Raw genomic sequence first — 16,716 nt, forward strand, 5'->3', positions numbered from 1 at the left:
TTATCACTTTGACAGTTGACATTTTTCAAAATTATAAATGTTAGACAATGGTAATTGCTATATTTACATTTGTCGTAGAAAACCTGTTTAGTACCTAGCATGTACCTTGTCAATAGCAAAACTAGGAGCCGATGATAGCTAGCCTCAATGTGTAGATAACATTCTTGCTGCAGGGACAGTAAAGCTTTCTATCTATTACCATGAGCCATCAAAACGGAGTGTCTCCGCCCTGTCTGGAGGTGAAAGCAGAGAGAGCCCAACCAACAGGCAACAACAGATCAAGGGAATGGTTTTTGATAAAACAAGTAGATGCTACTATCCAGCAGACAGCGCTAGACAAACACCGAAGGGTTTTGCTAACATTGTTATTAGCAAGCTCAATGACTCTGGGACAGATGAACAACCAACAAGGTTGAAGTTCTTGAATGCGGCAAGACGCCGTCTGCTTCAAACTCGAAAAGAAAGCTTGTAGAAGTCATCGATTTGGAACATTTTAATCTTCATCAAAATGAGACAAAATTTTTTACATTTTTATTAATCAAAAAGTGGAAGAGGTGAGGCGTGTACAGAACTCTTGGAAATTAGGCTTATCTGAAGTTCCCTTGACTACAGCATGTAGAATTGTGTACATTCTAATTTGTGTTCCATAGTAAACAGAGATTAGCCTTCAACGTAAGATGGTGATACAAAACTGATAAGTGCTTGTATGTAACTAAGGTTTTGATTGGTTCAGTTGACCAGACACGTGTTGAGGTAGTTCACTGACCCCTCCGGGCTTAATTTAGTAGACAGGCTTCGAAATATCTCTGCTAATTAGACACAGGGTGATCATAAATGCTCAAAATCCAGTAATCATCTACGTGAGACGGTGAGACACACTGTCATACGTAACGCCATGCTCATGCAACAAGGGAGCAATACAGGCACCAGGTTTCTGCTATTTTACATAATGATAGATATACTGTTCTAATTATTCATAACAAACATTTGTGTCAACATATTACTAAAAGATATATGAATCCCACAAATGCAAATTTAAGTTTTCTTTTTGTCGTACTCAAATCCAGACAACTCTGTGAGAAAGCTCTCACATTGCCAAACTTCGCTTTTCCATATGTTCCTATCATAGATTGCGGTTGTACATCTAAGCTACCTTCAACCTTGACCCTACAAACCTGTGTAGTCTAGCAAGTTTTAATACATCAGTTCTTCATTCAGTCAATGTCATCTAGCGCACTGCTCCATTTCTGGTGAAACAAGCTTGTGATCTTCTGAACAGAGCTGTTCAATATGTGTGTCTACAATGTAGCACCTGTCATTATTAATCAAGCGAGTGTATTGCCTATTCTGTTACAAGGAATTGGAGAAAAGTACATACACTCATAACAAAGCCTGTTCAACCCTTTTCAGGAAATCTTTATTCAAAAGTTTTCAAGGTGAGGTCATTAGTATGTAGTCCATGAAGAAAGATGCTACAGTAGCCAGGGCAGTCCTAGGTTTGAACAAAACATGCATATTTTTCTCTTGCCACTTTATCTTGCTATTATAGAGGAACATCGACTAAAAGAACACCTGTAGATGCTACCTTGTAGTCTTCATTCTGCCACTCCTCTTTAAGCCTCTCTATTTTGTCCTGGTCCTTCACCCACTACAACAAAGTCTTTGACAAATTGAATATTCCATCTTTGTATGCAATGCGGTGTAATATGAAGTTAACCCATGGCTCAGGAGTTGCCTTACCCACAAATGATAGAGCAACTGTATGGTCTTACTTCCCCAAGTTCACTGTACTATTAACAGTAAGAAAGTGTCATAGTAGCATTCTCTAGTTCTACTGATAATTACCTTTTTAAATGAATTTATGGTACACTCTCCTAGCTTCTGAGACAACTCGAGCAGAGACTTCTCTACCTGCAATACAGGACAACAGCGAATCAAATAATCAGACCTTGTCGAGATATCTTGTTTACAAAATGACTGAGGCTACTCCATATTTTTATTCATCCTGGAAAACCTGAATCCAGCCAACGCAAAAATAAACAAGCTATAGTGATCACGAGAGGCAACCATCTCACCTGCTTGCGCATGTCCTCATGCCTTTCCGCCACAAAGCTGGCAGTATTACGAGAATTGATATGCAGTAGTGAGCTACAAAACATGACACAGACAAGTGTTATTCTATGCAGATTACCCACTGGCAAATGTTCTTCAGAGTAAGCATAAAAGCAACATGTACATGGAGAGTTGAGTGAGAGCATCCCCTACCTTACGCGTAGCAGATACAGAGCTAAAGGACGTGCGTCTGCATGCAAGAAGGCAAACTGGAACCAGATCGCATGATTGTAAGGATGTAGAAGTAGTAGCCTCTTTAGTTCATCTAGTAGGATTTTTATAAACAAACGCATCGAGTCAACGAGATAAGATAACTCCAATTTCTATTATACCAACTCGCCCATTGGTCCCCCTACCAAGTATGCTGCAAGCTATTATAGTGTTAGTAAGGGTAACAGATGTGTGATCACCCTATGAGGTTGACAAGAGAAGGCTATTTCGAGAGGTCTCACAACAATGCAGATCAACAACAAAGTGAGTGTATTTTACATTACCTGTTTTAGAAGTGGCAGGCATTGTTTGCGTTTTGATGAATAGACTAGTGATTCGATGATCTGAACTTTTGCCAATAGCCTCCTAAAATGCAAGGCCTTGTGTAGCACAGATCTCCTGCTTCTCCTAGGTCGCCAGCATGCATTAAACAGCTGAGAGCATAGATACTACACAGGAAGAAGGGCAGCCTAGGATGAGGGAGGACAGCTATGTGGTGAGTGTTGGGACGGCTATGTGGTCAGTGTTAGGAGGGCTATGTGGTGAGTGTTGGGACTGCTATGTAGTCAGTGTTGGGAGGGCTGTGGTCAGTGTTGGAATGGCTATGTGGTCAGTGTTGGAATGGCTATGTGGTCAGTGTTGAGACTGCTATGTGGTCAGTGTTAGGAGGGCTATGTGGTGAGTGTTGGGACTGCTATGTAGTCAGTGTTGGGAGGGCTGTGGTCAGTGTTGGAATGGCTATGTGGTCAGTGTTGGAATGGCTATGTGGTCAGTGTTGAGACTGCTATGTGGTCAGTGTTGAGACTGCTATGTGGTCAGTGTTGGGAGGGCTGTGGTCAGTGTTGGAATGGCTATGTGGTCAGTGTTGGAACGGCTATGTGGTCAGTGTTGAAACGGCTATGTGGTCAGTGTTGAAACGGCTATGTGGTCAGTGTTGAAACGGCTATGTGGTCAGTGTTGAAACGGCTATGTGGTCAGTGTTGAGACGGCTATGTGGTCAGTGTTGGGACAGCAATGTGGTCAGTGTTGGGATGGCTATGTGGTCAGTGTTGGGATGGCGATGTGGTCAGTGTTGGGAGGGCGATGTGGTCAGTGTTGGGACGGCTATGTGGTCAGTGTTGGGATGGCGATGTGGTCAGTGTGGGACAGCGATGTGGTCAGTGTGGGACCACTTTTGAGTCATGTGTTACCAACATTTAATTCAGAATGATTGATTTCTAAGTTTAAATGTATGAGCATACAAGTAACCACATTTTTAGATTTGTAATCATTTCATCTCCTACCGATTTTGTAGAAAAGAGAAGCGCTTGCTCAGTGTCACCCAACTTTCTGTAGCAAATAGCGAGTGACTCATAGACCTCGGCAAGCAAACTTCGAGTTGAGCCATATTTTCGACCTGTAGAATGAGAAAGGGTTCAAGGTCACTCAATTTCAAACTTATCGCTCTATCGTGGATCAAACGTAATAAGTGTAAACTGTGATGCGAGAAATTCATTGTTTGTTAGGTAAAATTTATATATTACAGTATAGTTACTTGTTTACCATTCTGAGGTTGGCATTGGAGAAACGCATGTAACTTTTAGGTTATAAAAATGGCTGGCCTATTGAATGCACAATATTTTGTCAGAAATGATATAATATTGTCCAGATTATAGATGAAATAACAGTGGTCAGATAGAGGGTCTAAACAAAGAGAATCTATTCACATGGTTTTCCGACGATTGTCAATTGTCAAAGTGAATGATGAAAGTGATACCATGTAGATAATAAACTGTCTTTGTGTCAGCAGCTTCAGTCTCTACGTCCATATATAATTATAAAGCTTAAGGATATAGCAATACATATATACCACATACTTTAAAAGTACTTCAGAAAGTTTGGACTTGGAACAGAGTATTACAACAGAAGATTCCATCCGCATGTATCTCAATAGTTTGCAAGCTCTCACAGCAAATAATAAGAAACATGTAACTGTAAACTAGGATACGTTTAGTTCTGAAGGGTAATAAAGTATAACGATAGTAGCTCATGTTAATCCTGGTTGCACAAGGAGAGTCGTCAGATAAAATACACATTAAGCATAACTGCTTGAGAGTTTCTCTGGGACATTCAAACTACGTTATAAATATTTAAGGATGGGTGGAGAGCAGCGAATAAGTCACAGAACAGATGCCTAAACTAGGGCACTGAAGAGAGAAAGCAAGTGGTGTCACCAAGGGAGTGTAGATGGGCCTAATGTGGTGCCCTTATACCTCCTGTGATATTTTTTTCTTTCTCTCTGTGTTCTTTGCTCTGACAAACAATGTCCAAACAAGAAATTCAAATGGAGCCACTTGTAACCAACTTGCGAACCAGTCTTTACAATATATTTTTCCTTGTTGATTGATAAAAGTTTGAGCCCTGAACAGATTATAGAAAGAGTTATGCCACAGGAGGTAGAAGGGAGCCCTATTGGGCCCATTCACACTGACTTGTTGACATCACTCTTTCAATGAAATGCTCTGTCATGGATAAAGCTAACACACTCTAACATCACTCTTCAGTGAGTCAACTGCTAAAATTATGAACTCTGAAAAAACTAGAGAGAGTTGGAACAGGAGAAAAGCTGAGAAAAATATCTGTGAATAAATACCCTGACCTCACATAGTATAATCACTGATTTGAAGCTTTCATTCATTCATCTTTGGGGTTATTTTAGCCAAGGTTATGCAATGTTACAAATCACAGGCAACTATCTAAAGGAGGTGTGACAGCGAGACAGTCTATGCATTTTGTATACCCTAGGACACTTATGTATTCGCGGCATCTAACTTTCGCGTTTTCGCGGTGTAATCTTCTCGCGAAAATTTAATGAGCGAAACTAAACTATCATAACGAACGAGCGAAAACGCTAAGTTAAATAGCTTTGTTCGTTGATATCCACAATAAAATCGTAATATTAGAAATGCAGGCAACTTTCGTCTGTGGTTAGGATAAATGGGAATTTTCTGGTAAACTCATTATAGCTAATACACGAACTGAGCAGCATGGCAAAGCAATATCAGTTTAGTCACCGAATTTGTAACTGATGAGGATGAAAGTCTGGTAGGTGAAGTCGTAAAATTGAAGAATAATTATTGCAGTGATGAATTTTATTACTATCCAAAAACAATATCAACCCTCATCAGGTCCAACCACATTATCTCTTTCACTGCCAATCATGTACAAATTCGTTACCGGCCTAGTGCCAGCCATTTTACCGAAATTGCCGATATTGCTTCATGATATGTATACAGTATTTTTCAAGTTCTACTTTAATTATCTGTATAATCACAAAAATCTAAATTGTCTGTTATGTCATCAACAACTAATTACCTGTTTTATGACTCGCGCGGGGTAGTTAATGAACTCACAGAAAAATGTTCGTTTTTAGATTAGAAATTCTCAAACAAAAGTTTAAATTTGCTTCGTTGTTTTAGGCTGATTTTATAGAGAAATCTTCGGACAACACAGTCAATTTCATAAAACACTTAAAGACCGTGGGTTATGTGGTCAACAAATAATAAAATCAGGTTACCAGACAATTGCTGAGAAAGTCAGAAAATGCGTTTATGTCAGTGGCCCCTAGAAAACGCATAAATGCGTTTATGGCAGCGTAAGGGTTATACAGTTTTGGTTGTGAAGTTGGTTGTTACCTATCTATTTTCTTCTTCTTGGGATTCGAGTGTGAAAGTCACGGCGGGAAGGACCTAGACGTCATTGATAGTCTAAGAAACAAATGGCAGCAAGTGATCAAATGGAATTGTCGATCTCACCCATACATTTCAACCTGTGGTTTACAAATACGAACTATTCCCAAATTGAATTTTTTTCTTATTAGTGAACTGGACCTGAGGAATGTAATGTTTTTTCCACTGGATTTATTTTCACACCACTATATTTTCGCACTCATCAGAGCCGCGAAATTAAGTTGCAGCGAAATTTTACTCTGTGTGCTACTCACGAAACTAAATACTAGCGAAATATAAGTGTCCTAGGGTAGGTGATAACAGAACAGACAACTTTACGTTAATCAGGAGTAATTTTCCCATGGGATAGTTTGTGATCAATTGGCACGCTCATAAACCAGCAACAATGCAGGTCAATAACAAATACAATCTCCATCATCATGCAGCCGACTATCTTAGACTGCTAGTTAATCACCTACATGTCATCAATTTGTGATACAACTGAAGAGCAGAGCTGTACTTTTTCCTATAGAAGTAAAAATCAGCTTGAAACTTTATCTCATCTTCGTCAGCATCAGATGATTGTGAGTTGCACAGAAACCACTGCAAATATAATTTCCTTGTAGCATCCTAAAATCAGGAGAAAAACTCCTCCAATATAAGATAATCAGAAAGGGCTAAGGGTGCTGAGCAGTCTTATAATTTGTACAACTGTCAGTATTGAACATGCCTGATCATCCAGAAAGGCTGCTATTAGCCAAGTACCTTACCATAATCGAGAGATTATACAGGAGCAGACACATGGTAACCGATCAGAGAGAAGTACTTAGAAAAACTCAAGTCTAAAAGCTTACAACTGAACAGCTTCAGTCAAGCTCACTTTAGTCAGACCAGACACAATTGAAATTCAATTTGAATGGACAACCTATTACTAGCGAATCCAATAATTACACTTCTTCACAAACGGTTAATTCAACCATGATTCAGAATTCATCAGTGTGATCATGTGATAATAGGGTACGAAATAGCTACAACAACATTAATTTTTTTGAGTTTGAACCTGTTCAGCCACTTCGTACAAACTTTTCTAGCTTCGGTTGAGATACACACTGTTAGGAGCCGTCTGTTCTGTTGCTATGTAGCCAAACCTTGACAGTTCAGTCAAGCCTTCAGTAGCCAGCAATAAGACACGCTATATTTTGAGAAGTACACTAAACATTATTACCACTGTTACAAGCATGCTCATGGTTGTGCCAGCGACCAGAGCTCTAGGAAGGCAAAGTAATCTACAGAATCCTGCAAGGCATGAGCTAATAATACATTGTAAGTGAACCAAATTACCTAGTTCCTACTACTGTTAAGCATGCAGGCTAGCATTGCGACTTCTTTCTATCGCAATACCATAGCACCGTTATTTTTACACCTACTTTCAATTACTGTCTTTCGATGAAAGTTTTGAACAAAAATGTCATAGAAAAAACTTTCTTGTAAGCTAAAGTCAAGCAGACGACTCTTGTTGTCAGCCTACTAGTCACCACCTGGCTCGTCTGCTTGATACAAGCCAGATGTCAGCTTGTTTCAAGATCATTTAAAAAATCTTATTCTCACATGATTCGTGCCAAACCAACTCGTCGTTGAGTAGGCCATGTAACAGTGATACTTGGTCACAACTCCGCTTGACTCACCTTGACTTCACACTCCTTTACCTTCGCCAAGTCGTGAGCACAAGTCACTTCTGCGCTTGATGTGCTGGTGTCAACGAGGCCTTCAAAATCGCCCAGTTCCAGCTCCATCCCTTCTGCAAAATGAAAAACATAAGACCGCTAATCCAAATAAATTTTGATACAAATAACTTGCTTGAAATGTATTATATTGTACAGCATGTGTAGCTTGTAATGTATTATATTGTACAGCATGTGTAGCTTGTAATGTATTATATTGTACAGCATGTGTAGCTTGTAATGTATTATATTGTACAGCATGTGTAGCTTGTAATGTATTATATTGTACAGCATGTGTAGCTTGTAATGTATTATATTGTACAGCATGCGTAGCTTGTAATGTATTATATTGTACAGCATGCGTAGCTTGTAATGTATTATATTGTACAGCATGTGTAGCTTGTAATGTCAACCAATCACTAATCTAGAGCACAAGATTTTAATGGGGAAGTGGTCTGGTGTTCAACAAATTATACTACGCAATAATGCTACCAGATGTCTGTCAGGTGTTATAGAGTTTTACTCACAATGAAGGAGTCATGAACTTGTAGTTTTCCTTTTCAGTGGGTTTTTTCTTTTTTATCGACAAATTCAAAGTCACAATTGCTCATCAATCAACTGTTGGACATTGAGTGGGATGTTACATTGGAATTCGATGTACAATATATCATAATATTATATGTGACCTGTTCTGTCACTTTTGGAGATTAAGTCTTGACCTAGTCTGAGATTTTGCATTTTCTATAACATGTAAGAGTCTGTCAAACGATGGACTGATGTCGCTTTGAAATGTTAACCATCTTTTTAGAAAGAATAAGCATTTAATGTTCGTGGACCCATAAAACTAATGGGTCTTGGACTTGTCAGATGTAATATAGAAATTCAATTAAATCTTTAAAATAGATACATGTACATGCAACTAACTAAGCTTTGCTTCATGATCAACCTGCTACTATTATCATACTTGATAGGTAGCCCAAGCTCCACCAAGAATAACAGAACACTTCAAATCATTATGACAATTAGTATAATTAGTTACAGGATGTCATTAAGAACAGTCTGTTTGCTGTACATTTTTGTAAAGTGACACAATTTCACTGACTATTGCGTTACTTGCTAAACTACATCCAAGTAACCAGTAAACATCTTTATGACTGGAGTATATCCTGTGTAGCTTTAATATGGTACATGAATATAAAAAAATATTTGCAATGACGCCTCATAGGGTGTGGTATAACATAGAGTGCTAACAAGTTCTAAAAGAGGGCTATGAAAGGTTATGAAAACAGCACAGTGGTGAATGCCATGCGATTAGTAAATGACTTATCGATCTTCTGTGCTATAGGGTTATCCAATCTGAAGTGGGCCCAAATATCATTCTGCCAACTCGTCATATGCTGGTATCTCTCAGTGTATAGTTTTTAATAATTATCTTTTTGTTTCTATGTTTAAATTACTTAGTAAGTGCCAAAAAATGTTAAAGACTTGATGACAAACGCCCACAAACCACATGTACAGAAAATAGATATGCAAAATCTGTATGCATAACTTTTTATGATAAAAAACCCTTGAAATGGCAAAAGAACATTGATACTAAATTGACACAAGCAGCATACCTGATTGGCTTGTAGACTGACCTCAAGACCACACTACTAACCTATGGTAATCCATAAACAAAATAAACTTTGAACTGGCAGGCCATGGACTAGCACCACTGTAGATTGGAATGGATGGTTGTTGTTGAAAAGAATGTGTAGCAATAGTTGGATGACCCCATGAATATGAAAAAACTGATGCGCTGAAACTCACAAAAAAATTACAATCTGTGCTGCTTTCTACCTGCTGTAAGTAGTGACATTGCAAACTAAAAAAAACCATCTCGATGGCACTCCTGAACAAGATGCTGGAATGATTTGAGTGACAACACTGGAACCAATTGGTTCTACAAACAATACAAGCTACCAAACAGCTATTCAAACATGTAGCTTAAGCTAAAAAAACTCAAACAATCTTCTGATGGACAAAACAACCACGCTACTAAATGATTCATTGGTAAATATTCGATTGAGAATGAAGATGCTGAACGCTGATTTTGCTGGTACCAAGTGTTCATTCATTTATCCTTTCATATTTGTTCTTTTTAGCACCCTATTTTAACATTTTATTTTTGCAAAAATTTTTAATTTTTGCAAAAACTAAGAATTTTTGCAGAAACTTTTTATTTTTGCAGCGAAATCAGAAAAAGTTTAAGAAGTAAAGTTTGGGACTATTTTAAAATAGTTTCTGATGATTTATGAGAAATGACTGATTTTGTGTATGTTCAGCAATAGCTATTAAATTCTTGGAATTAAAATTTCGCAATTTGACGGATTTGAACTAACGGAGATTGCAACCGCAAGTTTTAAATCCACGCGCTCTACCACTGAGCTATACAAGGCATATTGATCAAAGACATTATTATATACTGTATAGTGTATACACACGCTAAATGACGTATTATTTGAAACTCTATAAATTCTATTAACTTTATGAAATACGATGCTTTTTCGTATTTTCTTGAACTTCTATTTTCGGTTTTTCGTAAGGCTCAATTGCTAAATCGCAGTCAAGGCCGATTCTTTTCACGCTGATCATTGTATTATCTCCGTAGGAAGAGCCTCTACATTCTCTCACTGTTCGGTCAGACAAAGACAGTACGATATCTCATTTTTACATTTGTACAAGTATCGAGAGGTACCAGTATCGTCGTTTGGATAGATAGCTTCTGGTGGAACAGTAACCTTTTATACACACACGCACGCACACACACACTTCTATGCAAGAATTGTTATTATCAATTCAACATATTCAGGATTTTTATTTTGTTTTTTCAGTTCATATTAATTGTATCATTACCGAATCATCTTTTATTGTATCATAATTTAGCTATTACTTGCGAATTATTTCACATTTACATTCAAACCTTTTTATAGTTGTTTTATTTTTTTTAAATTTATTTGACCTGCACAAAACATTTTCCTCATGATATGAAGTTTAAAAGTTAGTTGTTTGACAATGTTTGAAAACCTTTACAGTTGTTTTTATTTTTTCTTTCAATTTATTTCAATTACACAAAAAACTTTTCTCGTGATATGTAGATTGAAAGTTTGAATGGCAAATATTGTTATATGTTAAATAAAAATCAATTTTCTGTCCATAGACTTTTTTATTACTTTGGCAATGCCGGGCATTCTCCTAGTTTCATATATAAATACAAACAAATAGTACATTTATATTTTTTGTAATAAAATAAACATCCATGCAGCACAAAATATCTAGATCGGTATCTGAATCAGGTTAGTCTACAATAAGAATCGGTAAGCCAGAGCTATATCTGGCTTGGCTGGTGTATTTTAAATCAAGACATCTCTAGATTTTAGACCAAACTTCTGTTAGCTTATGACAAATAATCACTAAACTAGCAAGTAATACAGAAATATTAAAAGCTGCCAACGAACGTGAAAAGCATTTCGGAGTTGCGGGATATTTACAAAAAGATTAGCTTCTATCACCAATCACTACTTTGCATTGAACAGGTCATATTCTACTAGTTTAGGCCAGCCCTACCAATATTACAGTGTGCTGAAAAGTTATTGCTTTCTAAACTAAGCAGCTCAAGGGGAATCCAGATATATTGCAACAAGCTGCTAAGGCAGTTTTTCAGATCAAAATGATAAGTAAAACTGCGCAAAATGGACTTGTTACGTGAATTCTCTTCTCAATAAAACGTTAATAGTTGTAACAACCTTTCTTTTTAGTACTAGCATGTATTTACGGTGCAAAGCAGTTTGGTTCAAATAGCTCAGCTTATTTGATGGTAAATAATTCCATCACAAGCTGGTCAACTATACGAAACAGCTCATAAGCATTTCATTACTTTCAATACTTTGACGGTTCATTTTGTTTTAACGTATCTACCCAACGACCAAAATATTCGCTAAACAAAACCATAAATATGTTGCAGATAGACAAGGTTATTTGCTTTTTTGTATGTTGATATAGGCTAGTTCTTAACTTCAACCGATATAAATAAATTTAAATCCTGTATGAATCAGCAGATATACAAATAAGTATGGGTTCTAGAGCTGTAATATACATGTGGGACAACTACACGCTCGGCCATGCCGATCGACAACCGAAACCTTGTAAATAGTACTGGTTCTACATACATGTATCTAGTCAAGAACATTCAAAGGGTGACGCGTTGTGGCTTGTACACAAGTCGTGAATTTTGGGTTGACATAATTTACCGACTCGAATGAATTTTTGATTCTTACTGGACTTGCCAACGATATAAATGCAGTCGTCTACTCGATGCGAGCTTGTTTTAACTGAGCAAACAACTCCGCCAAAGATAAACAATCGGGGGCCACATGGACTCGGTAATCCCTTGGTAATCATACAAAATAGGCATATAAAATAGGCATCAACAGACCACTCATGTTTCCTACAGCAAAACGAAAATTAGTACGTATTCGTAACGCACTTGGTACGATTTCAATCCTTGTTTTCTGTGCCTCACCTCAAACTGTTACTTTCATATCTAGCCACACAAGCAGATACCTATACATGTATATAGAATGTTTGCAGTGCAGAGTTAACCATTTTTTCCATTTAGATCTAGATGTAGCAACAAACACATTTAAATGATTAAAAATGATTAAAGCTGTGACCTGTAGACCACAGCTTTAATCATTTGATATGTATATAATCATTAGTAATGATTTGTTACATCACCAGCTACATCTACATCATTAGCTACATCTACATCATCTGTAGATCACAACTGGCAAAACAGCTGATCAGCAGCTTTTCCTACAAGCAAGAAAAGCTGTGATCTGTAAATCACAGCTTTTCCTATTAGTAGACAAGCAGGAAGAAACATTTGAATTATAATGTTGTAAATTATAATGATGAAACTGGTAACTCTTGCCCTTGTTGGTGTAACTACTGCTCTTCTGCTGGATCAACTAGCTAAATATTTTAACAAACTTTACAACTTTACTCAGAAAGTGTTCACTTAACTTTACTAAGCATTAATGAAAGTATGAAACTTGAAACGTTTGTTTGAGAGTACATTTAAGTAAATTACACAGATACATAATTCATTAAAAAGCTGCGTTGTTTGCCATTTATGTCAGGTAATTTTGATTATATCTTCGAAGTTGTCAAAAGCTTACATAAAGGCTATTAAATAGGCTAGAGTTAGGACTGTGAAAGCTCCCTCCGATGAATCCCGGAAGATTCAGAAACAGCATGTCAGCGCAGTTAGCAAACATCAAAGGTGACACTTATATATTCAAATTATCAAATTTATTCTTCTCAAAATTATAAGCTTTTTTGCCATGTAGATTGTTGATGGAAATCTCAATATTATACAAACAACATAATATTACAAGTTCAAAAGGCCCTAAAGCTTAAAGAAAAAGTAAACACAATTACTCTTATATAGTTTGATTAGTAATGCATTTCTACTAGGAGTTCTAATGCTAATACTGTTCCTATTGCCAAATAATATTTTGCGAGTATTATTGCTTCTGTTTTTTTTGTTCATTTTAGGCTCTATAGTTCAGTCCTGTTGACTCATACATACAACTTACCAGAGTGTATAGCCTTATCCAAGAACAGAAATACAACTTACCAGGGACTATAGCCTTACTCCCACTACAGAAATACAACTTACCAGGGTTTATAACCTTATTCCCACAAAAGAAATACAACTTACCAGTTTATAGCCTTATTCCCACAACAGAAACATCTGAGTAGATAATATAAGTACAGAGACTTCCTAGCTTCACCTTCAGCTTATCTCCACTGCACATCTTGATATGCTGAAATGCACTACACTTCTCCTTTCAACCCTTTCTGATCAAGTTATTTCTACATATCTCTATCAGTCATAGACATCTATTTTACAATAGCTCTGTTTGTTTATGTATTTTTAAAATGATTTTAATCAATGAACGAAAAGACCTCCGACAATACATCCTAATATTTCCGCTCCTCAGCGATAAGCAACAGCTGCAGTTCTATGATTATCCTTGAACTATAACTGCTCAAAGAAAGTATGAAACTTCAAAAATATTAATTGTATACGAATTAATAAAAAACTAAAAAAGTCAAGAGAAAAGTTAGCTACAGCGAAGCATTTGAAATGCTGATAAATAATAGCTGGGTACATCTGAATAAGGTTTGACCGATGTCTATGTGAGTTGTACGTGTCTGTGTGCGATAGTGGGTCACTGCGTGCCTCCAAGTATCCACCGTGAGCCATTTACTTACATGTCCAAATACTATGATGCTGAACCAGCACTTGCTAAATATAACGACTCAGACCACTAGACTGAATACTGCTACATTATACATTCTGCATCGCAGCAACATTTTGTTCCATGCATTTGAATAGATATATTTTTAGCCACTCGTAGGTTGCTATATTTATATGCGGTAACAGTTTCTCTTCAAATGCATGCACTTGCTTCAACCATAGTTTTACATCTAAAAAACACATATTCTCAAATAATGCCTCTAGTTCAGCTGCCGGATGCCGAGGAGGTAAAAAGAACACCAAATATATAGCAGTCTGCTGAGAGCTTCTGAAAGCGAGCACTTGATCAGGCTTGCATCTGCACTGTGACAAAGGCTGATTGAAACTCTACACCCTGTTCAGCAGCGAAGGAATCACAACTTTACTTTCTATAATCAAAAGTGAGCCTCCTTGTGTTTGCCTTGCAGATTACATCTCCCTTTTGATTCTAGTGTAAACGGCATCACTGCATGCCATGCTTTATACATATCATCTCATAACACCCGAGCAGCTCACATACTCAGTGCTGCCTCGCAGAGCTCTTTTTAGCTCACATGTTCAGGGCTGCCTTGGAGAGGTTCTTTTCAGTTGACATACTCTGAAGGGTCTACTTATAAACTACTCATGAAGTCGTCTTCTCTCAAGGATATAAGGACATGAGTAAGTGCTATACTGCCAGCATATAAGCAAGTTGTTAATAATTCACTATATATTTAGCTGTCATTTGAAAATTAGTATTGCATCTCTTTATTTGTATTTGATGCAACATGAGAAGAGCCTGTTCAACACACATATTACTAAATGTTATGTAATATTCCTTAAATGTTTTTGTGTTTTCAGATCAAGCTAATTTTTGCTATTATACTGGTTTGACTTACAATATGTGTACCTGAAAAGCACGTGTTATGGTCACAGACGTTAACAACACTATCAGCATACGCTTATTATCCAACTAGTGAGCGTAATGGGATGAGAAGAATTTAATAGTTTGCCTAGTCCATAAACATTCAGCGTTGTTACGGACCAAGGAGGTTACATATACGGATCCATAATATTCACAGTATCAAGATATAAGTAAAAACGATATTCGCAACAGCGAGTCCTTTAAATATAGATACACATTATAAAACACATTATTGAACTTGTAATTTTAGCTTGTGATTCTGCGTGCAAAGTTTTTCGTGCTGCAGGCACGCTAGTCTAGGCTGGAGAAGAGCCGATGCACAAGGGCTCAACTAGTTTTAGGACCCAGGGTCTAGAGTTGTCGCCTCATGAGGGAATATAACTTCAACTAACCGATATGCAAGGCTAGTACGTGAGAATATGATGCCGCTACGTAGGTCAAATATGTTCTACTGGCCACTGGAAGTCTGCCTCCTTAAATATCTTCTGTTGATGAGATAGCTCGATCTCCTTTGCCTTTTACTAGTTCAAATTCTAGCGATCTTATTGGTGGGTGTTGTAAGCACGCGGAATATACCGAAGTTTCTCATACAATTTTACAAAACAGGGGAAAAACTCATAACAATTACAAAATTTATACAAACTTCAGATACTTTAGACTTGACAAATTTAAACCTAAAATAAGATATAATAAATAGTTTCTGTATGTCTGCAGTTTCTTTTCTGTCATGTACCATCAATATGGCAGTCGCTTCTATATGCTTTCTAGTATAAATAACGCCTCCTCACGATATCCTGTGTCATCCTTCGACCCTTGAGGGCCACCCATTTCACAAGGGTTGTGTTCCACTTCATACCACTTATGGTTGCTAAGCATGTAATATATAGCCCAACATTTTATCTTATAGGTTGGTCACAACTGAGGGGGAGTGGCTGTAGCTCCCTAACTAGCTCAGCAAGCTCTCCAAGATCTCCCAAAATTGATGAATTTGGCATGTGGATAGTTGGAGATCAGCTTTTTGTAAGTACTCGAATTATGATTCTATATTATGGCTGGCACCTCTCCTGCCCCAACCTATGCCCTTGTAATAATTAGTGATGCCAGCTCTAGCATTAACCCATGTACATTGTTGAAAAAGTTGCTTGGTAACTTGAAAGCCATGCAAATCCGATATTAAAAATACAACAGTACAATGTTTCTAATATTAAACACTACAATACAACGCTTGTGAGGGAAGTCAGATGTCCATGAATTTTATAATGCAACTATTCATTTAATCTATATTTTAATTGTTTTGCTTATGTACACAGTATTATATTTTTCTACCTTAGTGTCTAGCAAAGCCAAGAGCCAATTACTGCTATATCTTCTGTTGATAAATGCTGTGTGCTGTGGTAGTTTTGTGAGCTGTTGTACAAAGCTACAGAGTCCAGTAGTTGTATTACTTTCGCAGATGGAATGTCAGTGACAACACAGCAAAGCTGATTGAGTTGCAGCATTTTTGTTTACCATGTTTATGATTAGATTCCAAGCGCTGTTCTCTTTACCCGTTTTCAGAACTCAATATAACCTGTCTTCTTAATGGCGAGTGCTCAGGCTATCTTGTTCACTAATTCACCTTCACCTCACAGACACACAGCTAATTTTTAACAAAGTTAATTGATTAAATGCTACGTATAAGATGCATTCTGAACGAATCCTGTGTTGATTTTGGTC

General features: G+C 37.2%; 1 protein-coding gene across 2 annotated transcripts; it reads right to left on the reverse strand.

Annotated features, from left to right (window-relative positions):
* Nucleotides 1–992: 992 nt before the first annotated feature.
* LOC137394727 (uncharacterized) lies at nucleotides 993–7,827 on the reverse strand. Of its 2 annotated transcripts, none has more exons than XM_068081491.1 (9): nucleotides 7,715–7,827; nucleotides 6,509–6,632; nucleotides 3,606–3,718; nucleotides 2,607–2,688; nucleotides 2,266–2,377; nucleotides 2,076–2,148; nucleotides 1,846–1,911; nucleotides 1,586–1,648; nucleotides 993–1,298 (listed from the first exon to the last, which is right to left on the reverse strand). In XM_068081491.1, exons 1-9 carry the CDS (start codon nucleotides 7,820–7,822, stop codon nucleotides 1,215–1,217), a joined length of 825 nt encoding a protein of 274 aa, XP_067937592.1. In that variant the 5' UTR covers nucleotides 7,823–7,827; the 3' UTR covers nucleotides 993–1,214. The 2 variants fall into 2 exon arrangements, with proteins under 2 accessions (XP_067937592.1, XP_067937591.1); XM_068081490.1 differs by having other exon boundaries at nucleotides 6,509–6,659.
* Between the last annotated feature and the right edge of the window lie 8,889 nt (nucleotides 7,828–16,716).

The sequence above is a fragment of the Watersipora subatra genome, chromosome 4, assembly GCF_963576615.1.
Source record: "Watersipora subatra chromosome 4, tzWatSuba1.1, whole genome shotgun sequence".
Taxonomy (NCBI): Eukaryota; Metazoa; Bryozoa; class Gymnolaemata; order Cheilostomatida; family Watersiporidae; genus Watersipora; species Watersipora subatra.